Genomic DNA, 27568 nt, shown 5'->3' on the forward strand with positions numbered 1-27568 from the left:
CTGAATAAAAGCTGATTGCTTGAACTACTCCCATCTTCCTCAGAGATCTCCTTCCACAAACCAAAATTAGCAATTCTTGATTACTTTTTATTTGAAACTCTTTTTGACTCCAGTTTTTGTTAGTGACTTGGCTCCTACATCTGTCATATTTTGACCGTTGCTTTTACCCCTTGCCTTACATCTTGACTCCGTTCTTTCTCCAGATACTTGCTCTTTTTAGTTATGGCGCTGACTGCCTTTTTGCGTGGAGGACATTAAACCCCTTATCATTCGGGGTCATTTTTGCTAAATCGCTTGTAATTCGACCTCTCCAAATTAGAATCATTGCTGTTATTGACCTATCTGGAGTATAAACACATGTTTGGTCTCTTTGTAAAGGTAATATTCTCTAGTTTCACCCTTAGTAGTCAGAATCACTGTAGGTGTGACTGATCAAAAGTTATGCACATTAGAACTCACAGAAAAAATGAATTTTTTTGTTCTCGCCTAAGTTTTTTTGTGAAAATAAAGGCCTCTATAGCGGCAGTAGGTAGGTGGGGACAGAAACACACTATGTACCAACAGAATAACTTGTTGACTACTCACATGTCAAATTTGAAAAGAATACCTGTAAAAATGACATTTTACACCAGTTTTTATGTGGGCATGTCCAGGGGCTTTTTAGAGGGACCTCTGGTTTATCCATTATCCACATTTTGGAACGTATGGAGAAAGTGTAATAACTTTTGAATGCTTCAACCCACAGATATCAATGAGGGCTCTACTGAAAGTTACACCTAAAGGAATCTACATCTACACACAGTGTCACTCTATTAGTTATCAAAATAATAAAAACAATAAAAAATACACATTTCAATATAAAAATAGTCAATACAAGTCTTATGGGCCAAATATATATATATATATATATATATATATATATATATATATATATATATATATATATATATATATATATATATATATATATATTTTTTTTTTTACTTTTTTAATAAAATGCACACAAACTATATACATTTTTTACAAACTGTTACAATACAGCTCAGCGTTTTTCCACGTGCCACTGAATTTAGCAATCCCTAGCAGGCAGAAAGCACAAGGGCGTGTCACATGTCGCTCTCTGCCATTAGACGTCTCCTGGTCCGATTGATCACTGTCACGCCGCGTACATGCCTCTACTACTTAATCGAGAGTGTATTTACGTTTATCTGTACGTTTATCCATATTTAAAATGCGAAAAAACTTGGTGAAATCACAATAAACAACCACGCACCAAGTCTGCAGACTGGCACAAATGCCAGCTTCGCGCAGCTCCGGTCGGTTTTGTTTACAAGTTGGTATGGCAAGTTACATATCGGCGTGCTCAGCTGCTCATTGGCTGTAAGTTTGGAGTGTCACTCACAGCGTCCAATCAAACTGGTAGATTCTACCAGGGTTTGGAGTTGTGCGTCATCGTTCAGCTGTCTGTGACACTTGTTGGCTATACGAGGTGCCAGTCACCCCCCAGACCCCTCGTAATTGGCCAACTTAGGTGTCAATCAGAAGCTAACACTTCCGTGTAACATGCTTTAGCATGGTTATTGCCAACAGAAACAAATTACGTCTGATATGACCAATAGAAGTGAAAAAAAAATGTCGGAGCTAGTCTCAAGTTAAGAAATGTTTTGTGGAGTTTTTGTCCCTTTGAGGATCTATCGTGTGTTTTGGACCTAATCGGTTTACTAGATTATATTCCCTGGAGCCTTACGGACAGAATGAGATCAATATTGCTCGGAAATATTGATTTTTGACTTGCAGAGAGCCGTCAAAGGTAGTCAAAGGTAGGAAAAGTCAGCTCTTAAAAAGTATTTACTTCTCTGTAAAAAAGGATTTAGTGTCAGTGCTGTGGTTGTTGTGTGTCAAAATGGTTTATATCATCGGAAAGACGAGACTCTGAATTTTCATTTGATGGGTAGTGTGTCGAGGTGCATGACAGAGGGGCATGCACACATGGCTGTGACATGATTGTGACGTCGTCAAATCGTCGTTATGTACCGAGACCGGTACGTGTGCATGTTAATGGCGGACACCGGCAGTTTGTCTGTTCTTGGTTTCTTAGACTTGAGGGCAGCATTTGTCACCACAGACCCCCATATTCTTATAAATCGTCTTAGACTTAATTAGTCTTAATTAACAGATAGAAAATTCTTTGTTAGTTGGAGTGATTGTACTTCAGAGACCCACACTATTGTATGTGGTGTACCACAAGGATCAATCCTGGGTCCGCTGCTCTTTTCAATTGTCATACTTCCATTAAGTCAGATGATCTCAAAGCACAAGGTGAGCTACCACAGCTATGCAGATGACACACAACTTCATTTATCAATGGCGCCTGATGACCCCAACTCTCTTGGCTCTCTGATCCAATGTCTTAGCAGTATTTTTGATTGGAGGAGTACAAACTTTGTCAAACTAAATAAAACTAATAAAAATTAAAAAAAAAACAGAAATCTTAATGATTGGCAAATATGGGCATAGCGAGGGTATTAGAAATAAACTTGAGTCTTTAGGTTTAAAAGTCCAGACCGAGGTAAAGAATTTAGGGGTAATCATTATCACGGATCTAAACTTAAAATTGCATGTTATCCTGATTACTACAACAACATTTATTTCTATAGCACATTTTCATGCAAATGGTGTAGCTCATAGTGCTTTACATGATGAAGAAAAGAGAAAAACGACAAAGTAAATAATTAAAATTAGGGAACACTAATTAACATGGAATAAAAGTAAGGTGAGGGTGGCACGGTGGCACAGTGGTAGCGCTGCTGCCTTGCAGTTAGGAGGCCCGGGTTCGCTTCCTGGGTCCTCCCTGCGTGGAGTTTGCATGTTCTCCCCGTGTCTGCGTGGGTTTTCTCCCACAGTCCAAAGACATGCAGGTTAGGTGGATTGGCGATCCTAAATTGTCCCTAGTGTGTGTGTGTGTGTCCTGTGGTGGGCTGGTGCCCTGCCCAGGGTTTGTTTCCAGCCTTGCACCCTGTGTTGGCTGGGATTGGTTCCAGCAGACCCCCGTGACCCTGTAGTTAGGATGTAGCGGGTTGGATAATGGATGGATGGATAAAATGCTCCACCGTATTAGCCTGGCGAATTTCTATCATTCTATTCCAGATTTTAGGTGCATAACAGCAGAAGGCTGCCTCACCACTTCTTGTAAGTTTAGCTCTTGGAATTCTAAGCAGACACTCATTTGAAGGCCTAAGGTTACAATTTGGAGTGTAAGGTGAAAGACATTCTGAAATAGAAGGTGCTGTTATGCACCTCAAATCTGGAATAGCTGACTGATAGAAATTCTCCAGGCTAACACCGTAGGACATTTTTAAAAACTGCTAAACACCCATTAGTTTCATTTGGCTTTTTAGTGACCACGTTTTAGTTGTACTCTACTCTATAAACTACAGTGCATCCAGAAAGTATTCACAGCGCATCACTTTTTCCACATTTTGTTATGTTACAGCCTTATTCCAAAATGGATTCATTTTTTTCCTCAGAATTCTACACACAACACCCCATAATGACAACATGAAAAAAGTTTACTTGAGGTTTTGCAAATTTATTAAAAATAAAAAAACTGAGAAATCACATGTACATAAGTATTCACAGCCTTTGCTCAATACTTTGTTGATGCACCTTTGGCAGCAATTACAGCCTCAAGTCTTTTTGAATTTGATGCCACAAGCTTGGCACACCTATCTTTGGCCAGTTTCGCCCATTCCTCTTTGCAGCACCTCTCAAGCTCCATCAGGTTGGATGGGAAGCGTTGGTGCACAGCCATTTTAAGATCTCTCCAGAGATGTTCAATCGGATTCAAGTCTGGGCTCTGTCTGGGCCACTCAAGGACATTCACAGAGTTGTCCTGAAGCCACTCCTTTCATATCTTGGCTGTGTGCTTAGGGTCGTTGTCCTGCTGAAAGATGAACCGTCACCCCAGTCTGAGGTCAACAGCGCTCTGGAGCAGGTTTTCATCCAGGATGTCTCTGTACATTGCTGCAGTCATCAATCCATTTATCCTGACTAGTCTCCCAGTTCCTGCCGCTGAAAAACATCCCCACAGCATGATGCTGCCACCACCATGCTTCACTGTAGGGATGGTATTGGCCTGGTGATGAGCGTTGCCTGGTTTCCTCCAAACGTGACGCCTGGCATTCACACCAAAGAGTTCAATTTTTGTCTCATCAGACCACAGAATTTTGTTTCTCATGGTCTGAGAGTCCTTCAGGTGCCTTTTGACAAACTCCAGGCGGGCTGCCATGTGCCTTTTACTAAGGAGTGGCTTCCGTCTGGCCACTCTACCATACAGGCCTGATTAGTGGATTGCTGCAGAGATGGTTGTCCTTCTGGAAGGTTCTCCTCTCTCCACCGAGGACCTCTGGAGCTCTAACAGAGTGACCATCGGGTTCTTGGTCACCTCCCTGACTAAGGCCCTTCTTCCCCGATCGCTCAGTTTAGATGGCCGGCCAGCTCTAGGAAGAGTCCTGGTGGTTTCGAACTTCTTCCACTTACAGATGATGGAGGCCACTGTGCTCATTGGGACCTTCAAAGCAGCAGAAATGTTTCTGTAACCTTCCCCAGATTTGTGCCTCGAGACAATCCTGTCTCGGAGGTCTACAGACAATTCCTTTGACTTCATGGTTGGTTTGTGCTCTGACATGAACTGTCAACTGTGAGACCTTCTATAGACAGGTGTGTGCCTTTCCAAATCATGTCCAGTCAACTGAATTTACCACAGGTGGACTCCAATGAAGCTGCAGAAACATCTCAAGGATGATCAGGGGAAACCGGATGCACCTGAGCTCAATTTGGAGCTTCATGGCAAAGGCTGTGAATACTTATGTACATGTGCTTTCTCAATTTTTTTTTTTTAATGAATTTGCAAAAACCTCAAGTAAACGTTTTTCACGTTGTCATTATGGGGTGTTGTGTGTAGAATTCTGAGCCAAAAAAAATTATTTAATCCAATTTGGAATAAGGCTGTAACATAACAAAATGTGGAAAAAGTGATGCACTGTGAATACTTTCCAGATACACCGTATATAGGCATATGATTATCATATTCTTTGGGGGTTTGCAGTCTTTACTAATCTCTATTTTTCTCGATTGTCTTTTCCAGCTCTTCTGCTGATCAAGGCCTCATGCAGCCACCTGTTGTAATGGAATGAAGGTGGGGACCTCAGGGGTCAGTGAGACCCACTTCATCAAACCCTGTCATGTGAAGCCTGGAAACAAAGAGGACTGAATTCCGAACATTTATTTTAGGTAAAATGCCCAGTGGTCTTGGTACCCATGCAGATTGTTTTTCTGTCCTTCCAGCCAACAGACCTTACCAACAAAATCTTCCATAGAGACTTCATCATGATATTGTATATTGTAAGAGATGCCCCTAAGTTGGAAGAATGGGGGGAGGCAGCTTTTCTAGGACACTACCTTCCCCAAGACGCTAGATGGCAGCTCCCCTGGACTGCAGTGGTACCCCGGATTCCTGCAGGGCACTATGGAGTTCGGACACACAACCCTGCTGGGTGCCGCCAGGAGGAGCTGTCAAAGGACCTGGGGACGTATTCTTTCCTTATATCGCAGTTCTTTATTATGCCTGGAAGTCCCAGCCAGTCACGTGGTTGGTTGGAAGGACAGAAGCACTTCCGGGTCAAGGACTATATAAAAGGACTGATGGGGACCCAGCAAGGCGAGCCTGAGTCGGGAGTAGGTGGACAACGCTTGCTGGGAGGTGTGGAGGAGAGAGAATATTGTGTTTATTGCTGAGTTATGGGTTTATTGTGGCTGTGGTGCTTTGGGGGCACTGGAAAGGAAGAAAATAATTAAAAAATATTTACTTGGTGCTGTTACCCTGTGCCCTGCATGTTTGTTGGGTTTAAGGGGCAACAGTGACCCCTAGTGTCCACAACATAAGGACACTACGCTTCTACTTGATATTCAGATGGTTTTTAGATTGTATAGATTTGCATTTCTTCTGTTAGTTATTCTTTAATATTAATTTTATTTGTTTTATCTTTTCCTGTAACTTTCTCCTTGTCGTCATGTAAAGCACTTTGGGCTACATTGTTTGTATGAAAATGTGCTATAGAAATAAATGTTGTTGGTGAACTGTATATTAAAATAATAAGTCTTGAATTTCCATAGTTTTATTATCATATCAAATCACACTATTGTTCATATATTAAAATAACTCATAAAAAAATTCAGGTATGTAAGGAAAGTTAACGACACAAATGTGCACAAACGCTGTCCATAATACATTGTTAAAACTCTCCAATATGATATTTTGGGGGAAAAAAAGGAAGGGTTGCCTTTTATTTTACCTAATAACAGTTCTGTACTTAACAATTAAAGACCAAAATATAAAACTGCTACTGTGGAACATTTAAATTCTTGGAGGTGGTATGCCATGACAAAAGACAGAGACCCCAGTATAGATCTTATCCAACTAAGCCCACTATATTAAGGTATTCAAAGGCTTGAGCAGTTTAGGTGGGTGAATGCTGACTTCTTCGCCCTTCTTCCCCCTGTAACGTACTCCTCAGCAATCGTGGAGGTGCTACACAGTGCGATTTCTTTTGTGGCCCAGAAGAGTGGTAGTTTTTAAGAATCATCTGCCATATTCAGAACAGCAATATGGCTTCTCTTAGCACTGGCTTCTTCACATTGTGCTTACTATTGAAACAAGAGTGCACCTCAATATTTAGTCATTACAGTTCACTTGTACCTCTCTCTGGGGGTTTCTTTCTCAACAATGGTTTAATTTGCTTACTTTCAGGACAGGAGTGACTTTTGTGTGAATTCCTGTATTACTCTGAAAACAAAACACACATTTGAAACAGCAATATGGCTTTTCTTGGCATTGATTTTTAAACAATGGCTTGGTTTGCTTATATTCAGAATAGGAGTGAACCTCTTTTCTTTTCGAGTTATTTTTGCAGTGCTATTCCATATGAATCATTGTGTGGGTATTAAGTGACCTCTTATAAGAAAAGCTTTCACCACATTTAAAACAATAATATGGCTTCTCTCCAGTGTGAATTCTTCTGTGGACTTGAAGATTTGACTTACTGGCAAAATGTTTGCCACACTCCGAGCAATATGGCTTCTCTCCAGTGTGAGTACTTCTGTGGATCTGAAGACTACCGATGCTGATGAATCCTTTCCCACATTCTGAACAGCAATACGGCTTGTCTCCAGTGTGAATTCTTGAGTGGGTCTGAAGAGTACTCATATGTGAAAACTGTTTGCCACATTCAGAACAACAAAATGGCCTCTCTCCTGTGTGAATTCTTCTGTGAACTTGAAGGTTTGCTTTATTGAAGAATTGTTTGCCACAATCAGAACAACAATATGGCCTCTCTCCAGTGTGAATTCTAGCGTGTGTCTTAAAATTGCCAATTTGTGAGAATCGTTTACCGCATTCATTACAGCAATATGGCTTTTCTCCTGTGTGAATTCTTTTGTGGCTCTGAAGATAGCTTATCCGTGAAAACTGTTTACCACATTCATTACAGGAATATGGCTTTTCCCCAGAGTGAATCCTACTGTGTTTCTGAAGATCGCTCGTTTGTGAGAATCGTTTGCCACATTCATTACAGCAATATGGCTTCACTCCTGTGTGAATTCTTGTGTGACCCTGAAGGGTACTCCTGTCAGAGAATTGTTTACCGCATTCAGTACAGCAATATGGCTTCTCTCCAGTGTGAATTCTAGTATGTCTCTGAAGATGACTCCTGTCAATGAATTGTTTGCCACATTCCAAACAGCAGTGATGTTTGTTTCCTATAGAAAGTTTAAAAGAAAAAATAAAAGCTTTCAAGTACCTTGTTATTAACATTTGGTCAAAACATTAAAAAATAATGGATGAAGTTAGGAAAAACCTTTAATAAGCACTTTCAGTTATGAAATTTAAGTTGCACATAGAAAGGCACTCAACATGTTGTGATACAGAAGGGAATATTAACTACTCACCACTACAGCCCTTTGATAAAAATGGTTGTATTGGTTTAACATATCCTTTTAAATCAATTATAGTTGATGCATTAAAAAAAAAACGATTTTCAGGAAAATAAAGTATAGTTCATTAGGTGTGTTGAATACTTTTTCCAACAAAAGAAAAGCTGTAACGGCTGACCCAGTTTTCCAGACCGGCAACTACACAGCCAAGTCCCATGGCCTGACAACCTGGTGGATCGTTAGACCCGACAAGCCGTACCTCTTCCAAAACACTTCCCCAATCGACAATCAAAAGTATGTTAAAAGACATAAAATCATCAAACACAAAAATATAATGCACACTTTCAGAGACTAATATAAATCCCTATATACTACTGAGTTTAAAGAAGACAATACACAATCTAATGCATTTCTGGATACATTACAGATACCACAAATAGATGCTTTTAGTGCGGAGGAACTTGATAAACCTCTGGCGTTATCAGAATTACTAGATGCTATAAAGTCACTCCAAGGCGGGAAAGCAGCAGGCCCTGATCGCTACCCTGCAGAATTTTACAAGAAATTCTCTGCTCAGCTAGCTCCCCTCCTATTAGCAACATTTACAGAAGCCAGTGATAACCAAGCTCTTCCTCAAACCTTTTGCTAACCACTAATCACTATTTTTCCAAAACAAAATAAGGACTTATTACAATGTGCATCATACAGACCAATTTCACTTCTGAATAACAACATTAAAATACTCTCCAAAATCATAGCTAGAAGGATGGAGAAAGTGCTCCCCTCGGTAATATCACAAGACCAAACTGGATTTATTAGGGGCTGACACTTATCTTCAAAGCCTATTTAATGTAATATACTCACCAACTAAATCAAACACTCCAGAAATATTATTATCATTGGATGCAGCAAAAGCATTTGACATGATTGAATGGAAATACCTTTTTACTACATTGGAGAAGTTTGGGTTTGGCCCGAACATTTGTGCATGGATTAAATTACTGTATACTAACCCAGAAGCTTCAGTTTGCATCAACAACATTTGCTCAGACTACTTTAAACTAGAACGTGGCACTAGACAAGGATGCCCCTTGTCACCGCTGCGGTTTGCGATTGCCATTGAACCACTGGCAATACATTGTCGAAATACTGATCAGATAAAGGAGATTAGCAGAGAAGGACTGGAACAGAAAATCTCATTATATGCAGATGATATGGTACTGTATATATCGGACCCAGAAAATTCTGTGCCTGCAGTCTTAACAGCTCTCACAGAATTTCAAAAGATCTCTGGTCTCAGAATTAATCTGAATAAAAGTGTACTCTTACCAGTGAATTTTCAGGCATATAATATTAGATTAGACATCCTACCTTTTATCATTAACTTAAGAGATCTTTATATAGACAACGTCTTTGCATCCTATTAACAATTACATTCCAAACTTAACATTCCAGCTACACATTTCCTTCACTATCTTCAAATTAGGAACTTTGTTAAACAGAACCTTCCAGATTTTCCTCATCTTGCACCCTTATCCATGCTGGAAAAAATATTGCTCAAACTCAAGGACTTAGACTCCATCTCTACAATATATAAAATCATTTTACAGTCCCTCCCTTTCAAAGATCCAAGAGGACACTGGGAAAAAGATCTCTCAATTAATATATCAGAAAAGGAGTGGAAAGTAGCAATGCAGAGAATTCACTTGAGCTCCATATGCGCAAAGCATACAATTATACAACTCAAAATTATATATCGAGCACATCTGTCTCGACTAAAACTCTCCAAAATGTTTCCAGGGCAGGATCCAACCTGCGAACGTTGCAACCAAGTCCCAGCCTCACTGTGTCACATGTTCTGGGCCTGCTCCAAATTAACATTATTCTGGACAAAAAAATTTTAATTACCTCTCAGACAGCCTTGGACTCACAATCCCTCCTAACCCATTAACAGCTGTGTTTGGTGTTCTTCCAGAGGGGCTTAAAGTGGAGAAAGACAAACAAATTGTGATTGCATTCACTACACTTTTGGCACGCAGACTGATTCTGATAAACTGGAAGAACCCAAACTCTCCTCTTTTAAGTCAGTGGGAAACCGATGTGTTATATTATTTGAAATTGGAAAAGATCAAATACTCAGTTAGAGAATCCGTACAGACTTTTTTCAGAACATGGAAGGATCTAATCAGTAATATTTTAAAATAAGTTCATGAAGCATAGAGAATTTATTAATTTAGTTATGTTTACAAGCCTTAAATTTAACGCCGTTTGGCTTGCTCTCTCTCTCTGAGGGGTGGGGATCGATCTGTTTTTAACTCAATCTTTCTTTTTGTAAAAACTTGATTGCTTTGTATGGATTGCAATAAAATTAATAAAAAAAATATATGTAAAAAGACAAACAGTATGTAAAATAATAAAGTGAATCTATTATAAAAAAAAAAAAAATCCTGGAGAGAAACAGTAGGGCGATATCGTTACAGATCTGGCATCAAGAGCAGTAAGCTGTGGAAAGGTATGTGATGACCCGGATCGGCATTTCTCTGTCTACTGGGATGCGTTTTTGGTGTTGTGTTCTGGTGTTCTGGTTTTCCTCCTTTTCTCCCATCTATCTCCATCTGCTTCTCTCCCTCCTCACTTTTAAATAGGAAATAACCTGGATGGACTTCATCATTGGGACAGGAAAATTACCTTGAGGGGTCAGGGTCCAGCAGTGTTCTTCTTCCCCCTTTGGTTGCAGGGGGACAACATTTACACAGACGCACCATAGACTACATAAACAGGACAGCGCTACAAGAGACGCGACTCGGCACAAAACACATTAAGACGTCCCCCCTCAGTATAGCACCACTACAAAGTGATAGGTAAAAGACTAAGAGTTTGTTTACACATCCTTTTGCCAAGTGGCATGAAGGCAAAGCACAGCTTGTTTCTTGTTCATTTATAATCTACATTACACTGGGACCAGAGAGAAGACACAGTTCTTTGCAGGAAAGCAAATCCATACTTACCCTGAGTAGTGAGGACAATGAACCAAACTGTGACAAACAGTTCTGATCTTTTGGGTGCATCATTCCTTTTAATATATGTTGATTTATTTTAGTGATACTTCACTAATTGGGAATCAGCCGATTCTTGCCTATAGTGGCTATTCAACTTCACTCTCATTTATCTCAAAATAATCTGTATGAACAGTTCCAGTCTGGTTTTCGTCCCCTCCATCATACAGAAACAGCACTTATAAAAATTACTAAACTATCTCCTTATGGCAGCCGATTCTGGTTCAATTACTATTCTAATCCTTCTTGATCTGAGTGCGGCCGTTGACACTATTTGTCATAGCACTCTCCTTAATAGATTATCTTTGATTGGCATTATCCACACTCCACTAGATTGCTTCAGATTCTCTCTCTCAGGACGCACTCAGTTTGTTAAGCTTAAAACTTTCACACCCCAACCCACCGTTGTCACTTCAGGTGTGCCCAAGGGCTCTGTCCAGGGGCCTCTTCTTTTCATTATTTATCTCCTTCCCCTTGTCAATATCTTTCATAAATATAAAATTAACTTCCACTTTTATGCTGATGACACCCAGCTCTACCTCACTAGCAAACCTACTGCTTCCTTTCCACGCTCCTCGCTTATTGACTGCATAGCAGAAATCAAATCCTGGTTTTCTTCAAATTTTCTTAAATCAAATACTGACAAACTGAGGTTCTCCTAATTGGTACAAAATCAACATTATCCAAAACTGATCTTTTTTCATTTGTTATTGATAATTCCTCTGTCTCCCCTTCCCCACAGATTAAGAGTCTGGGTGTCATCCTTGACAGTATTCTTATCTTTTCAGTCCCACATCAATAATCTACACTATTGCTATTAGGGCACTGAATGCCACCTAATCGCCTCCAATGCTGCAGTGCAATAGATGACATCTTGTGCAATAGCGTTCATGTGCAATTAAGGTCTTATATTGAAGGTTTGTGTTCTACCTTATTTTTTCTTATCCTTTCCTATCCTTTTGTAATTATATTTATTTATATTTTGACACCACAGGGACTGCACTTAATTTTGTTGTATTTGTTACAATGACAATAAAGATATTCCGATTCTGATCTCCTGGTCTGCATATTTCCACTTTTCGTAACATTAATCGCATTCCCCACTCCCTCACTCACCACTCCACTGCTATCCTTGTTCATAGCCTTGTCACTTCTTGTCTGGATTATTGCAATTCCCTTTTCTTTGGTCTTTCCCACAGATCTCTTTATAAGCTTCAACTGGTCCAGCATCATTAATAGAATCCCCTCTATTCTCCATATCACTCCCATCTTGTAGCAGCTTCACTGGCTTCCAGTTAAGTTCCACATTCAATTCAAAATTCTTCTGTTAACTTGTAAGGCTCTCCACAACCTTTCACCTCCATATCTGTCTGGCCTGCTCCATGTTGCCATTCCCTCCTGTACCTTTAGATCCTCTTCCTCCATCCACTTGACTGCCCCCTTCATCGGTTTTACCACCATGGGGAGCAGAGCATTCAGTTGCTCTGCTATCCAACTCTGGAACTCACTACCATCTGAGCTTAGAAATATTTACAAATCTAAACTTAAAACTCATTTGTTTAAGACTGCTTTAATAACAATTGCTCTGTCTGATTTAAATTTGGTATTTTAGTTTTGTTCATAATGTGTGTTTCATCTATTATTCGGTATCCTCGAGTCTTTAGAAAGGCACCTACAAATAAATAAAATGTAGTATTATTATTATAATTCTAGTTATATTTTAAATAATTTTAACTTAAATGTTCTTCAGTACTTGTTTTAAACTGGTCCTAATATTAACTTGGTTATTGACTAGAGCTACAGGTTGGCAAGCTGTGCGATATGCCACCAGGTTTCTCGGTGATCGGTTTTACCACAGTTCCATTGCTCCACTTCATCGAACGGTGCTGCAAGACTTCACTTCCATCTGGCCCACCCCACCTCGTTCTCCTCTTAACTGTCCAAAGCCCACGTCAATTCAAAATATCCCTTAGTTTACTTGGGGTCCAATAAAACCGCACACTCTTGCATGGACCTTTTTGCAACTACCCCATGTCCGAGTCTCTAAGACCTGCCAGTCCATGGTGATGTGTAAGCCTGTCATTCAATTTCCCTTACTGCCAGTGTACTCAGAAAGAGTAAACACCCTACACACACACACTTTAAGGGCCATGGACCACGACCCTAAAGATTACATGTTTTTATTTTATACTTACTTTCTCCAGATTTATTTGCAGGTGTTGGCTGATCTTTCTGAATTCTACCAGATGACAAGTCTTCAGACTTCACGTTAATAGGAGGCTCTGGAGATGAACAGTGTCTGCTTTGAGAAGAGATTAGTCCGATCACCTCACTATTCTGACACCTGTAATAAAGGACTTCTTTTTCAACAGTCTCCAAACCTTTATGTTCCTGCATCTGAACACTGACAGACTTCTCAATTACCTCTTCTTTAATGCCCACTGACCCCAATTTGCAGTCCTCATCCTTAAGGCTCAGGCTCTCCTGCTTGGGGTGAACAGACTCCCATTCATAGTCCTCCTTCTCAAAATTTATGGTCTTTTTCTCCACAATTGAGTCAGCATCACATGTCTCCTCTTTAACATCCATCTGCACGTTACAATAAAAAGCAGCTTTTTCTTTTCCTCTGTTGAAAGAAAAGGATTTAACTTTATTAAAACTGCATCATTCCGATGTTTGAATTTCATTTTTTTGATTTTAACACTGAGACTTTGTGCAGCACAGATGGAATCTGAACTTCTTGTACTCAATGAACTGGAAGAAAAAACAGGACAGTAGGAGAACATAGACACCCACCAGAGGCAGAAAAATACAAAAATCTATTTATTTAAAACAGTGCAAAAATCATACAGTCTAGTGTCAGAGTTGGCACTTATATTCACAGTTTGAGTGCAATGATTTCCAACAAGTTACAAAATAATAAAGAAAAAAAAAAAAGATTCTTCTCTCTTCTTAAGACTTCCTATTAAAAGAAATCCGCTAGAAAGAAAACTTAATAAACCTAAAGCCTCTTATCTCTTTTTCAACCTTTCTTCTTAAAAGGTTTCTCTAGAAAATGACACTGTCTGGATATGAACTCAACGAAAAGGTCAGCTGGCTTGCAGATCACCAGCTCGCCACACTTGTTCAAAATGCTCCACCAGGCTCCACTCTTAAGAGTAAATCGGTGGTCTCCTCTCCCAGCATGGCATTGCCTTTTCTCTAACAGATTACTCAGAAGGCTGCTATGGCTCTCCAGCTCACTTTTCCCTTTCTCAGGTAAACCAAGGGTCTCCTGGGCTCCTAGCACTGTACCACCTTGTCAATTTAGGGTAATTCAGAAGGCTACCACGCATAGTGACTCCACAGTACTCCTCTCACTCCAACTATTCAGAAGGACACTGCTGCACAGACAGCAACTGGTCTATGAAGGTAATTCAGATTAGGATTAGATGAAGTTAGGTTTACTTTATTAATCCCAAGGTGCACCTTGCGTCTGTTGTGCAGTGTGAAACATCCACAGGATTTCTGCCCGAGGCACTTTCCATCAATCTCTGCTGCAGGGAGTACACGCCATCATGATCACAATGCTCTGGGCCAAGTGGTGACTCCAAGGCTATGGATCTGCGCTGGTTATCTGGAATCAACTCCCATTACTGCCAGAAGGGATCCTACTCCTCCTGGTCACTTGAACAAGGCCCTTAACCTGACGATTGTTCCAGGGGCAGTGCAGAATGGCTGGCCCTGTGCTCGGACTGCTAGAAATCATGCGAAAAGACAGTTTAAGATCTTGGGTTTACTTTGTTTCAGGAGATGGGTTTTATTGATTGTAATTAAACAGCTGGGGCCTCATGTATAACGCCGTGCGAAGAACTCGCACTATAACATGGCGTAAGCACAAAAGCCGAAATGTGTTTACGCACAGAAAAATCCAGATGCAGGAATCTGTGCGCATCTAACTTCCACGCTTCTTCCGTACATAAATCCCGATCAGCATGAAAACTAACGCCGTGCACGCCAAGATTATGTAACGCCAAATCCTCCCAGAATTACGCCTATTTGAATATGCAAATCAATATAAATCGCCCTTAAGCGCAGCCTTCTGTGAAAAGACAATGGGAAAAGCACGGGGAAAATATAAGAATTTCAGCGAATACCAAGTGGAGGCAAAGGAAAAACATACTATTTGTTCAAATAAACCGTGGTATAATCAACAAAATGAAGTTGATCGAGTGACATAGCGTGTTGGAGAAACTTGAAAGCTCATATTCACAAAATCGCACAGGGCCGGAAATAAAAAAGAAGTCACATATCAAAGTTGCCGTGAAAAGAAGAGTTCTAAGCCCACTGTCTGAGTGTCATATGAAAGCTTATTAGGGTACAGAGAAAAAAGGCACACGGTGGGGAAAAAGCACGAAATGTCAACTTCAATCTCGACATTTCCACTTTAATCACGTAGTTTATTTTGTCATTTAGTAGAACATTATAAACTTCATCTTAAAATCGTTTAATCAACCAGTTTCTCAAATCACATCGTAATTAAAGCAGCACGTTAAAAGCTTTGTTTTGTATTTGATCTTCTACTCGTATGTGCTCTATGTGTGTGAATCACTACTTGCTTCTTAAACTGGCTCTCTTCCTCCAACTGGACACAGAGTCCATTACATTCGTGATATTACAGCTCTCTGAATAACTAAAATACTGAGATGTATACGTGATGTCATTTTCATGATGATAGGAGTTAAAGCACATTATTAAACATGTGTTTCATGAGCCTCGTGCTCATGACAAGTATTTATCTTTTGTCGAAATTTTTTGCTGCGTTTTTAGCTGTGTTGTTATTTTCTCTTTCTGTTTTATATTCAATATATTTTGGCGTACCCCCAAGAGTCCTTGCTTTTCTTTCCCCAAGTAACCGATCGCCATACAATCAGCTCTGTAATTAGACGTTAAGCCATCTGTAAGCTTAGCCCGATTCTTCAAAACATTTAAAGAACATTGAAATATCTTCGTAGTACATGTTTAATTATTCTATCCTTCACGACACTCCCAGTGAAGAATATAGATTATTTAAATGAAGTTAAAGTTTTATGTGTATAATTTAACAAACATATTTTGCTGCATTTCACCTTAAAATGATATCGCATCATATGTAAATACGCTTTATAAAGTGGCCCAGGTTGTGAGATATTATAACTGTAGTGCAAGTTTACAGTGGGGTGATTGTACTTATAAGTACAAACCGTTCTACAAGGAGCAATTGATTGAGTGCATTTAAAGTTCTTGGGATTAAACTGTTTCTGAACCGCGAGGTCTGTACAGGAAAGGCTTTAAAATGTTTTGCAGTGGCTGAGGTAGCGTGTCCTTAAAGCTGTATACTGATAATTCTCTTTCCGATCAGCTGCTGCTGTGATTCACACTCAGATACAATGATATAAATACTCCGAGTCGTGCAGTGAGAGAAATATGGAAAAAGATGATCCACTGTGGCAACTCCTAACGGGAGGAGCTGAAAGAAGAAGAAGAAGAAGAAGTGAGAGTAACACCGCTAAAGCAGTTATGGTATTTGGAATACTATGGCTGGTCCCTCTACCATTATATTGTTACGAAGTTAATTACAATCAGATGCATTACACTAATAAACAATATGCGGTTAGTTTCTGTGTATTTATAAAGCCGCGTCATGAAAATAATGAGTAATCACACAAGAACAGTACCATTGCTTTGACGCTGGGTGCCGCCAGTTTGCAAAACCGAGCGGAGAACTTGCGTACGACAAGGCATGAGGTACTGTGGAAAAGTGCGTGGCTTTACGCCAAGCGTAGGTTTTATACATCGCGATTTGAACGTGGAAAAGTTTTTACGCAACATTTCTGTGCGTACACACCGTTTATACATGAGGCCCCTGGTGCCTTGATCTTTTCAGCAAACACAAGGATGTTATCAGAGAGCGATACATTTTTGTCTTTTTCTTAACAGAGTTTGTCGTCGGTCACTGTTTCCTTAGGGTTTAATAATTTCTTGAATTCATTATTTAGCAACCTTCTGCTGGTAAGTTGAAGGTAGCATTCATAGTTTTGAAATCAATCTGCACCACTTTTTGCATTTACAATGAGTTGATTGTATTATCTGTGTGCAGCTTTCATATTACGTTTGATTCACCATTGTAATGGAGCCAGAGATATCTCAAGAGTAACCAGATGTGCACTTTAGTGAACAAACGTCAGCCGGCATTTAACTGAGCTGTTCAATACAGAAGTTAAGATTGTGGCGAATCCTGTCTCTTTCATCTGCCTGGCTGCAGTAGAACTTCATGATAAGAAAAAATTGTATATCTCTTAATATTTTCAGCCCTAAATCAAAGACAAGTAAAATATACAATCTCACTGAATGTGTAGTAAAATACCCAATAAACCAGTGCAGTGGTGTATTTGTATCTAATTATTTTATAAACATGCACTGCTAATGTCTACATACAAGCAATTTTGGCTAAGGTTCAAGTGTAACACAGGCATTAGGCATCAGCAGAGGATATACAAATAAAACTGTCTGGAAAAAAGAAAGAAGGACGCCTACTGATGGAGGACACCAGCCACATGGTACGAATCTTAATGAATGTCTGCAGACTTTACTATAAAATCTCTCACACACAACTTCGGCTCTATTTACAACAAGTCAAAACAAAGGTTCACGTTCAACAATTTCATCTTGCAGAAGTAAATGTTGCACATAACCACACATTAACAGGCATTACTGGTATGGGCTTTAGCACCGAAAGGTAAGATTTTGCCACTAAACCTAATCAATGTGGGTAAACGTATGTTGTTTAAATCAGATTAAGCAGTTTTCATATGCAGTGTACACACACATACTTGATTATGATGGCTAACTGCTTTCATTCATTAATGTTCATTCTTTTACAGAAAATTTTCACAGAGGAATAACGAATGACTTTTCTTTTACTTTATATATTTGTACTAGCTGAAATACCCAGCAGTGCCCGGGAGGAAAATAAAGGTTTTTTTTTAATTGTTTGAGGAAAATATAAATTACAGAGCACACCAGAAACGTTCCAAGCGTTAACTGGATGATAAAAAATATAATTAAAAAAATTACAACATGACAGATTAATTTTTGTTTTGTGGTGTAGTAATAAGTTTTTACATGCAGAATTTTTGACTACACAAAAAGTCAATTAAATTAATTCATATTAGGTTGATTTAATTCTATTACGACTACAACATTGTTATAATAAGAATAATGCAAGATGAAAATATAATTAACAGAAGGGGTCCTTCCTGCGTGGAGTTTGCATGTTCTCACCCGGGTGATCCGGGTTAGGTCCATTGGCGATCCTAAATTGTGCATAGTGTGTGTGTGTGTGTGCCCTACGGTGGGCTGGCGCCCTGCCCAGGGTTTGTTTTCTGCCTTGCGCCCTTGTGTTGGCTGGGATTGGCTCCAGCAGACCACCGTGACCCTGTAGTTAGGATGTAGCGGGTTGGATAATGGATGGATGAAATATTAAACGACAAATACTTCGGATTTTTCGTGATAAAACTCCGAGCGTCAATGGATAACATACAAGACTGCAATATTGCTATAGTGCGCATTATATACAAGATTGTGGCTAACTGTTGGAGATGTGTTTATTGGAAAGTGCTTTGTGGAATAAAAACTTTATTGTACAGTATTTGTTATTCTTATATTGTGGACTGTATTGCTGTGCCTGGGGGGTCTCTGTCGCCCCCTTGCGGCTCCTAAGCGTCAACTGGATGGTAACATACACGGTTACATTCTGCTTTATATATGACAGCTTTACCCGTGGCTGCGTCCACATAGTAATGAAACAGGCCAAACTTTAAAAATCAATAGACGTTGGCACTGTATCTGATCGTATTCATCTCTGACGGGAAAGCATACCCCGCGTGGGGAGAAAAGCACATGGCCGTGATATCTCTGACAATCAGCAGCTACCCTCTAAAACACATGGAGCTCTGAGAGAAACGTTACTCCTTAACAATCTGTAGATGGTAACGTCTGTTGAACAAACACATCTTTAGCTAAGCGGAGACGACCAACTCGAACAGAGCCTGGTGAGTGAATGAGGAAGGCCCCGCCCCCCGGCCACTGTTGGGTTTGCATAAATACATCGGGACCGCAAGTGAACTCTGGTATTTAGCGCAATGAGAGAAGTCACAAAATCAACCGGAAAGTTCAAGGAAATTATAGAAAACAACCAGATCTAAATCCATTAAGTAATTCTCACGTGAAAAGCGGACAGGCATACAGACAGAACGCGCTTGGACCACTTAATTTTTAAAACAGTTTCTTAGCGTGCACCTATAGGCCAAGGGTATCTACATTCCAAATTTCAAGGCCCAAGTCCTTATGGTTCAAGAGGTTTCATGAGGAGTTACTCAGTGGTATTTGGCTTTTATATAATTATATTCGTTCTCGGTTTACTTATCCACCCCGACTCTACTCCACGGCTACGTGTTCCAGTTCTTTTTCTCTCTTTACGAAATAATTACGTAAAGTTCGACTTACTCTTCGCTGCTCAGTCAACAACTCCTCTATCGCCTTTAAAATGAAGAACCGCGGACAGAATGGAGAAAGGAAGGCACAAATCACCGCCCCTTCGAGTTCGCTGACTGGAGAAATACAAGTAAGGGAATGAATCGAAAGAGGAGGGGGCGGCGCGTAGGCGATATAAAGCACAAATGGTAACCGACAACTTGGAAGTGAGGCGGTGACATCAATGTAAACGTGCGCAGTTCACATGGGAATTCTTCTCGCCTGATTCAAGTCGCGTGCAGTAAAATCTGACAGAAGCGAATGGTAACACATACATATTTATAACGTATCGTTTTCAGACCTCGAGCACTTACCCTCTGTCTCTCTGTGATTCTTTCTAAATTCTTTCGTACTACTGCCTCACTTGACAGCAAACTTTCCGAGAAGGGTCCAGCTACGAAGCTCCGCTGCAGAAGTCTTTTGACCTTTGCTCTCTTATCCTGCCCAGTAGCAGGCGGCAGGATGGCTTCAGTTTCCGTCGCCCCCTGATGACGTCACGAAGCAAGGCCACGAGTAGTTGTTTGCTAAACAGAAAGCTTATGTGGGCTTCTCACTACCCGATCTGACGTCCGAAACCGCCAGCACTGGAGTGGGCAGTCGGTACACGAGAAAAACGGCTGGTGTCGAGGCCGGCAGGAGTGCGAAACTACCACCGAAAAACAGAATTAAGTGCTCGGAGTCGGCAGACGATATTTTATGCACGTGTAAGTTTTATTCCTTCCACTCAGTTACTGCACGCGGTTTGAATCGGAGGCGAGCAGCGAGCTCGTATCCATCAACCCACCTAACATTTATTTGATGTTCATTGGTGTCTGCGGTTCACTTCGCGTTAACGCTTATTATTTCTGCTTCACATCGCTTCCTATTCATTCTTTGAACTCGAGGTGGCGGTGAATTCCATTCGCGCAGCGCTTTCATTTCTGCCTTTGACCTTTCAATCAGCGGTGTCCAGTTTAAAGATAATCGCGGAGTTGGTCACCGGCCGGCTGTTGAAAGAGTAGCGAGGAGTCGGTTGGACTTTAGGCCCCTAAATCAATGGTTGCCAAACTCGATCTTGGGGACCCACTGTGGCTGCAGGTTTTTGTTCCAACCAGATTCACAATCGGTGATGGCACAACTGATCTCATTTAATTAGCTGCTCTTTTTTTACTCTTCTCTCATTCTGCATTCAGAAAAATACAACTGTATGTTTTTTACATTTATAAGACATTTAGAAATATTTGTCTTTTCTAAAGATATAAATGCTTAACTTTCTTTTGTTGTTTTCCTGTTATTTTCCCCTCATTCTGTGTAGTTTGTTCCCTTCATTTAACCCTAATAGTGACAATTAACAACCAGCACCGCAGACACCCAGGATGATGAAAGCTGCAATGACTCCGGTGTCAGACCCGCTAATTAATAAATGATCAATTAAATAACCTGAACATCTGGAAAAGCAGAATGAAAATTATGTTGAAAATACTGTTAATGACTTAAAAACCCTATATATTCCCTATATAACTGCTTATTACATCTTAATAAAAAATCTACCAAACTTCGTTTGTAACTTCTACATTGACTCCAAAACGCAGAAACTGAGAAATAAAGACTCACTTAATTAGGCTAAGAGTCCAATGAGCTGGTTGGAACAAAAACCTGCAGCCACAGGGGGACCCCAGGACCAAGTTTGTGAACCACTGCTCTTAAAGAGAGAAGCAAACTGGGGTCCATGATCGAGGAGATCTTGCCTATAAAGGTATAAATAGTACGTTAATGACTGGAAAACGTTGCCCATCATAATCGGTATGTGTGTGTACACTGCATATACAAGCTGCTTAATCCAATTTAAACAACATACGTTTACTTACATTAATAAGGTGGTAAATTGTATGGATATATTTTTTTTCCATTAACATATATCAAATATGGTAAAATAATACCTTTTGGTGCTAAACCCCAAACAAGTAAAGCCCATTAATGTGTAGTAAAAATATTAATAGAGACCTAGGGTCAGTATTACTGCCTCAAAGCTCTGTTAGACTGAATTTAAACCTCAGACAGTTTAAGATTTGTATATCTTTTTTCCACGTCAGAGTTGTGTTTTTCTTTTTTTTTTTTCATCCCACTTTCTAAAATGAATTGACTTAATGGACTGGCAAATCAAACTTTATTTGATGTGGCATTGGATTTGAATTTGAGTGCCATTCAGATGGCCCATAATTGTTTCCCACCTTGTGCAGGTACTCGTGATCAATGACGTACAGAGACCTTTTGGTGGGCAGTGGCTCACAAAGCAGAAAAAGGGCACTTTTCAGGACAGGATGTGTTACATTTTAATTTCTGGACAGACATTAGTGCCTACTTTTATTCCTTTAGTTTTAATTCCAGTACAAATGTTGTAACATCAGGAGCATTATAATATTACAAAATTAACAAAAATATCTGTCCATAATTGCTGATTAAGTCTTATTATCAAAAAAAAAAACAAAACATGCTAGTCCCTCTCTACTGCACATATACCTCATTTCCTAATAAAATGCATCCTAATAAGATGAAAGAACAAATAAAGGAATTCCCATCTAATGAAATAAAGTAGCAAATCGACTTTAATAGCAAGAATTCACATCAAGTACAATACAACTTATTTTTGTATAGTGCTTTGTAACGTACACATCACTGTAACCTAAATGCTATGCATAGAAACTTTCCACTTATGCTGTATGGTTTTCAAATTAAATCAAGTTATGGAACTGTATAGTTCAACAGAATGAATACCATTTCAGTTGACCCACTGGCCCTGAATAGATATATTATTTCAGAACATTTTACAGTTATGCCATTATGTTACTATATGAACTTTAGCCAGTATAACAGATTAAAAGATTAAAATTAAAACATAAGTAGGATTAATAAAAAAAAAAATCAGTCTCTAATAATGATCTTGTGGATGAATTATTGAGTAGGGCTAAGATTTGCCTCTTCAGGGTTTCCTAAAAACATCATGGCACTGGCTTTTAATTTCAAATAGAAAGACTCCTCCCCTGACACAAAGTAAACCCAGGATCATAAAATCCATTTAAAAGCCACAAACACATCAGATGTTTACCTTGTCTGCCTCTTTTAGTCAATTCACACAGTGTCTTTCACTTGGATTGGTCAATCACCTCCTCACACACTAAATACTTTCCTCTTAAAAATTACCATCATGAGTGACACCTCAACTCAACAGTTTCACATCCGACCAAACTGCCTAATTAACGAGTAGACTAGCACAGCCTCAATCAGTAACTAGCTCAGGTTACATACGTGTTAGATCAAACTCACTCTTTGCGGTTTAAACAAACACAATCGGCAGATCCATTGGCCAGCCAGCACTTTTTCCTTTAAGTGCTATCAAAGTCTGTCCCTGTAATGGCGGTGGAATGAAGGAGCTGAAGTCGGGTCAGTGAGCTGTTTACTTGTGAAGAAGGGAAGTTTACAGTTCAGCAAAGCAAAGCACTTTTATAAAACCCTATCTTTTCATTATACGTATTATTTTTTATTTATTTTTCTTTCCATTACAGTCAAACATTGTGACCAACTGGGCAGCTACTAGTTGGACTGTTAGCTTTTTATGAATGCTTTTAATCAGTTACCAGTGAAAGGTTTGTCTGGCCTGCTGACAATAATAGAATGTAAGTATCCTTAACTCTTTTAGGGCTAATTTTTATTTTTTCTTTTCTCCCAGGGCTGAGTATTTTTCCAAAAACAAACCTTTTTTAAAAAAGAACTCAAAGCAATAGTTTAACATATCAAATCAGCAAAAAAAATTTACTTTTGACAAATGTTACTGTCTTGCATGTTGTATGAGCCTGCATACCATATGATTTCACATACATGTTACACAGCAAAGTCTGATCTCGCTCAAAGCAGCCAATTGCATGCATTGCCATATTGCACTCTTTACAATATGTGTTGCACTGGTGTTTCCTTTTCAATTGTCTGTTGCTGCACTTTCTCACATATATTGTTAGTGTGTACTGTAGAGAGACAAGTCACCCGTTTGACATTGTGCCATGCCAATGCCACCAAGTTTTCCGCCCGCATGAAAACCGGATTGTCACTTCTTTTCCCATTCAGCCTGTCTGGCTTCAACTGTGAAGGCCTGTGTCTCCTGTTCACCCTCACTGTGCCAGAAGCTCCAATTTCCCTGCTGTGTAGCTCCATGAGCAATTCTGGACATGTATAAAAATTGTCCATGTACACAACTTGACCCAAATGTTCATAGCCCTGAAGCAGCTCCAGCACAACCTGACTTATCAAGGGACAGTTCTCTCTTTGAAAGAAATACTTTCCTATATATGTGATTCAGGCAGAAACCAGTTTTTGCCCCTGCCAGTACAAAATCCTTTATGCCATACTTTGTGGGCTTGTCTGGCATATATTATCAGAAAAAAAGGTGTCCCTTTTATTTTATCATAGATTCATGCACAGGCAAATCACGACCAGGCTGATAAAATTGTTTATATGTTGGTTCCACAATGTCAAGCAGGAGCTGAACTTTATACATGGGGTTATAGCCTGGCTCACCCCTTGGGATTTGCTTCTGGTTATCACAGAAGTGAATATAACTTTGCAGGAGCATGTCACGCGGCATAACCTGTCCAAAGCCACCAGGGGACAAAGCACGTTTGGACCAATGCTCCCTGAAGTTATATCACCAGTCTAGTCCCATCTCTATTTGCAATGCCACAAAGCCCTTCATCTCATCTTTTGTTGTGGGTTTCCACTTTGAAAAACGAGAATGCAGTGCAAGCGCAGCCTGTTATTCAAAAAAATGCTCTGCCTACCTGTTTGTCTTGTCTGACAGTAGCTGAAAAGCAGCATCAGGAGAGAGCAGCCTGAAGTAGTCCAGCGGCTGGTAATCTGTCATGTCCAACAGCAAGCCATGCTGTCTTGTGAAGTCCGGTAGCAAGTTTGGCTCTCATGGATCAATGTCTGGGTATTCCTGCCACACAAACCTTGCTGTAGGTGCGTCGGCTGTGCAAATGCGCTAAGCTGGAAGCCAATCAGCTGGGGTGGCATCGGCTGGTGTCTGATTTCAGCTGATGCCATTTCCTTACTCTCTTGCTCGATCTCCTGATCACTGTCAACAAAATAAAATTCTGAAAAATCAGAGTTCGACTCGGCGGTAATGCGCAAAACATTGTCTGCTAAGTATTTTCTTTTCTGCACTCGCTTCGCTTTCTCGTGAAATGAGATCTTTCCTTTGTTTACACTTGTTTACATTTCATAATTCATGCACTTGCAAGGATTAGATGCCGTCAATGAGTCTAGCATTCCTCTGAGCAGAGAGGGAATGCCTGTGACGTAACAGTGAGTTTTATCACTATTAACAGCTGATTGTCGCCCTCTACCCCTGGATGTCAACTTTTGTCGACATGCTCCCTCAACCCCTCCTGTCAACAAAAGTCGACATCCACCCTAAAAGAGTTAATTACACCTGTCGGCCTAAGTTAGCAAACCCTTGTATTTCATTTGCTTGTCTTCTGTTGCAGGCCATACTTTCTAGCAAACTTAAGTCTCTCTTTTCTGTTCCTCTGCCTGGCAAGTCTGTTTTTTAAAAGTATCCAGTGACCTGGCTTATTTAAATTTCTTCAATATAACAGATGACAGCATTGTGGGACCCCAGCAACACTTTTATATTTAATTCAAGTAGTTCATACTGCTGACCCACCCATGTGTAAGATGGTCTTCTTGTTGCAGCCTGTTGGACCTTCACTCCACTCCCAAATTGATTTTACACCTGATATTGAAATTCAGAGTAATGAGTTAGTGTCAAAACGCTGTCTGAGTTGACTTAAACTTTAACTGAATGGGAGTCATAAAATGAAATTCAAGTGTCTTTAGTAGTGAATGCAATATTAATGAAATTAAATCCCATTCTTTCCCCAGAGAAAAAGAAAAAGTTGCCGTTTACTGTAACATCTAGATGGATGTGAAAGAGGAGACAAGTGAGGCTGACGTAAATATCACAGAGAAAAGGACCATCAATGTTAAGGTGGAGGACTGTGAATGGGAGTCTGTCCACCCTAAACAGGAGAGTCTGGATATTAAGGAGGAGGACAGTGAACTGGGGTCAGTGGGCATTAAAGAAGAGGCTGAAGAGAAGTCTGTCAGTATTGTGACATACAAACCAAAATGTGTGGACAGTGTCAAGGAAGACAGCCTTCATGATGGGTGTCAAGATGGAGTGGTGACCAGGTTAGACTCTTCTCAAAGTAGACACTGTGCATCTCCAGAGCCTTCTGTCAGTGTGAAGTCTGAATCATTACAGTCTGACACAAAGAGGACTGAGGAGACTACATCTGTTAGAACCCGGGAAAATCAGCCACCAACTACAAAGAAGTCTGGGAAAAGTAAGTGTAAAATAAAAAATGTGAAAGTTTTAGGGTGTGGGTTTATGGGTCTTAAAATATTGTAGATTCTATGAGAAATTTTGAAATGTACCAAATTCGCTGTTTTTTTTTTTTTTTATTGTAGTTTGAGGACTCATCAATGTTAACGTTGTAAGGTGTATCAATTCTGTTTTCTTCCATTAGAGTTGTGACTGTATGCAAAAGTACATTTTGCAAGAAAAGGTTTGTGAACCTTTTGTAATTCTGATTTAAGTCCTCATAACAATGTGGTTTGATCTTCAGCTGAGTTCCAGCTATCCACTGTTGTCTTAAACTACTAACACACACACACACTATTTACTACTTATCAATTGTAAAAACATCATTTGAACATTCACAGTGCACTCTGTGCCGCCCTTCAGGTTGACCCTTCTTAAGCAACAATAACTTCCACCAAACATTTTGTGTTGCTGCTGATCAGCCTTTAATTTTGTCTCATTCTTCCTTTTGAAACTTTTTTTCACATCCTTTACTTCTGAGATCCCATTCCTGATTATCTCTCTTTAGGTCATGCCACATCATCTCCATTTTTGTTGTACTTTGGACTCTGATTACCTTTTTTGGAACTTCAGTGTCCTTCTGTTTTTGCATTTCTGGTGTTGATTTCTTCTAGTATTTCTGCTCATTGTCTTGTTTCATTGCTCTACTTTTATTAAGATTCTACTACATTGACATTCTTCTGCAAAATTTCATGATAACATTTTGTATTCAGTGTTCCCTTGATCATGTCAACTTTTCCAGGCCCTAAAGAATCAAAGCAACCCCAAACCATGACGTTCCCTCCACCATGAAGTTTTGGTATCATTGTGGTGCACTGGTACCACCAAAGAGTTCAAATTTTATCTCCTTCATCCACAAGCCATTGTCTGTTGTGGAATGCTCAGGTGGTCTTTTTCAAGTCTGAGGGCAGTGATGCTTTTCCTAGACCACAGTGATTTCCTTGATATTGTCCTTCAGTAAACACCATTGTTATGGTGTATCTCCATGGACACATACTGTACACTTTGGAAAGTTGAGGAGATTTCTGTAGGTCCTTTGCTCCTCTTTCCCTCAGGGTTCCTGTTCACCTCTGCTCTCTTGCTGTTATCTGTACAGGATTCCCATTTCAGTAGTGAATATTCTCCATTGTTGTAGAGAGTTTATCTTCCTATAGATTGATGGACACCCAGGCCTATCAAAATTCTTTTGTCACCTTTTTTAGCTTTATGCAGCTTTTCAGTTCTTGTAAAGTCCTCTTGACAACATTTGGGACAGCTTAACTATTAGGTAAGGAAACTGGCTTGAAAACAGAATTGTTTGTCAAATGTAAACCAATCTATACTGAGAAGTGAAAATTCTGCCAGCTTCCACATTTGTTGTGGCTTTATATAGGATTGTAGAAAAAGTATGAATTGATCACTCGGTTAATTACCTGTTTTGCTTTTAGTAATGTTGCTAATTAAATGATTTGATAAGACTCCCACTTTATTTTCCTTACCTTTCTTTGTAGGAGGGGTTCTCTGGCCATTAGTCTTGTATCAAGATAACTAAAGAAAACTTGCTTTAAGAAACATA

General features: G+C 39.8%; 2 protein-coding genes across 5 annotated transcripts in view; one reads left to right on the forward strand and one right to left on the reverse strand.

Annotated features, from left to right (window-relative positions):
* LOC120534469 (oocyte zinc finger protein XlCOF6-like) overlaps positions 1-27568 on the forward strand; it is a 67745-nt gene that overhangs the window by 30696 nt on the left and 9481 nt on the right. The gene's annotated exons all lie outside the window — the stretch shown is intronic.
* LOC120534457 (gastrula zinc finger protein XlCGF7.1-like) lies at positions 6161-20016 on the reverse strand. Of its 4 annotated transcripts, none has more exons than XM_039762042.1 (3): positions 19913-20016; positions 13241-13671; positions 6161-7815 (listed from the first exon to the last, which is right to left on the reverse strand). In XM_039762042.1, the coding sequence occupies exons 2-3, from the start codon at positions 13632-13634 to the stop codon at positions 6974-6976; spliced, it is 1236 nt and encodes a 411-aa protein (XP_039617976.1). In that variant the 5' UTR covers positions 13635-13671; positions 19913-20016; the 3' UTR covers positions 6161-6973. The 4 variants fall into 4 exon arrangements, with proteins under 4 accessions (XP_039617976.1, XP_039617977.1, XP_039617980.1 ...); XM_039762043.1 differs by lacking the exon at positions 19913-20016 and adding an exon at positions 19572-19872; XM_039762046.1 differs by lacking the exon at positions 19913-20016 and having other exon boundaries at positions 13241-13347; positions 13470-13605.

Source organism: Polypterus senegalus, chromosome 8 (genome assembly GCF_016835505.1).
Source record: "Polypterus senegalus isolate Bchr_013 chromosome 8, ASM1683550v1, whole genome shotgun sequence".
Lineage (NCBI taxonomy): Eukaryota > Metazoa > Chordata > Cladistia > Polypteriformes > Polypteridae > Polypterus > Polypterus senegalus.

What these genes read in the sequence shown, in the direction of transcription:
- LOC120534457 (XM_039762042.1), bottom strand. Translation starts at nt 13,634, where the DNA reads ATGGATGTTAAAGAGGAGACATGTGATGCTGACTCAATTGTGGAGAAA. An exon ending in TGCAAATAAATCTGGAGAAA is followed by an intron (nt 7,816 to 13,240) that starts GTAAGTATAAAA and finishes AACTTTCTATAG; the next exon opens with GAAACAAACATCACTGCTGT.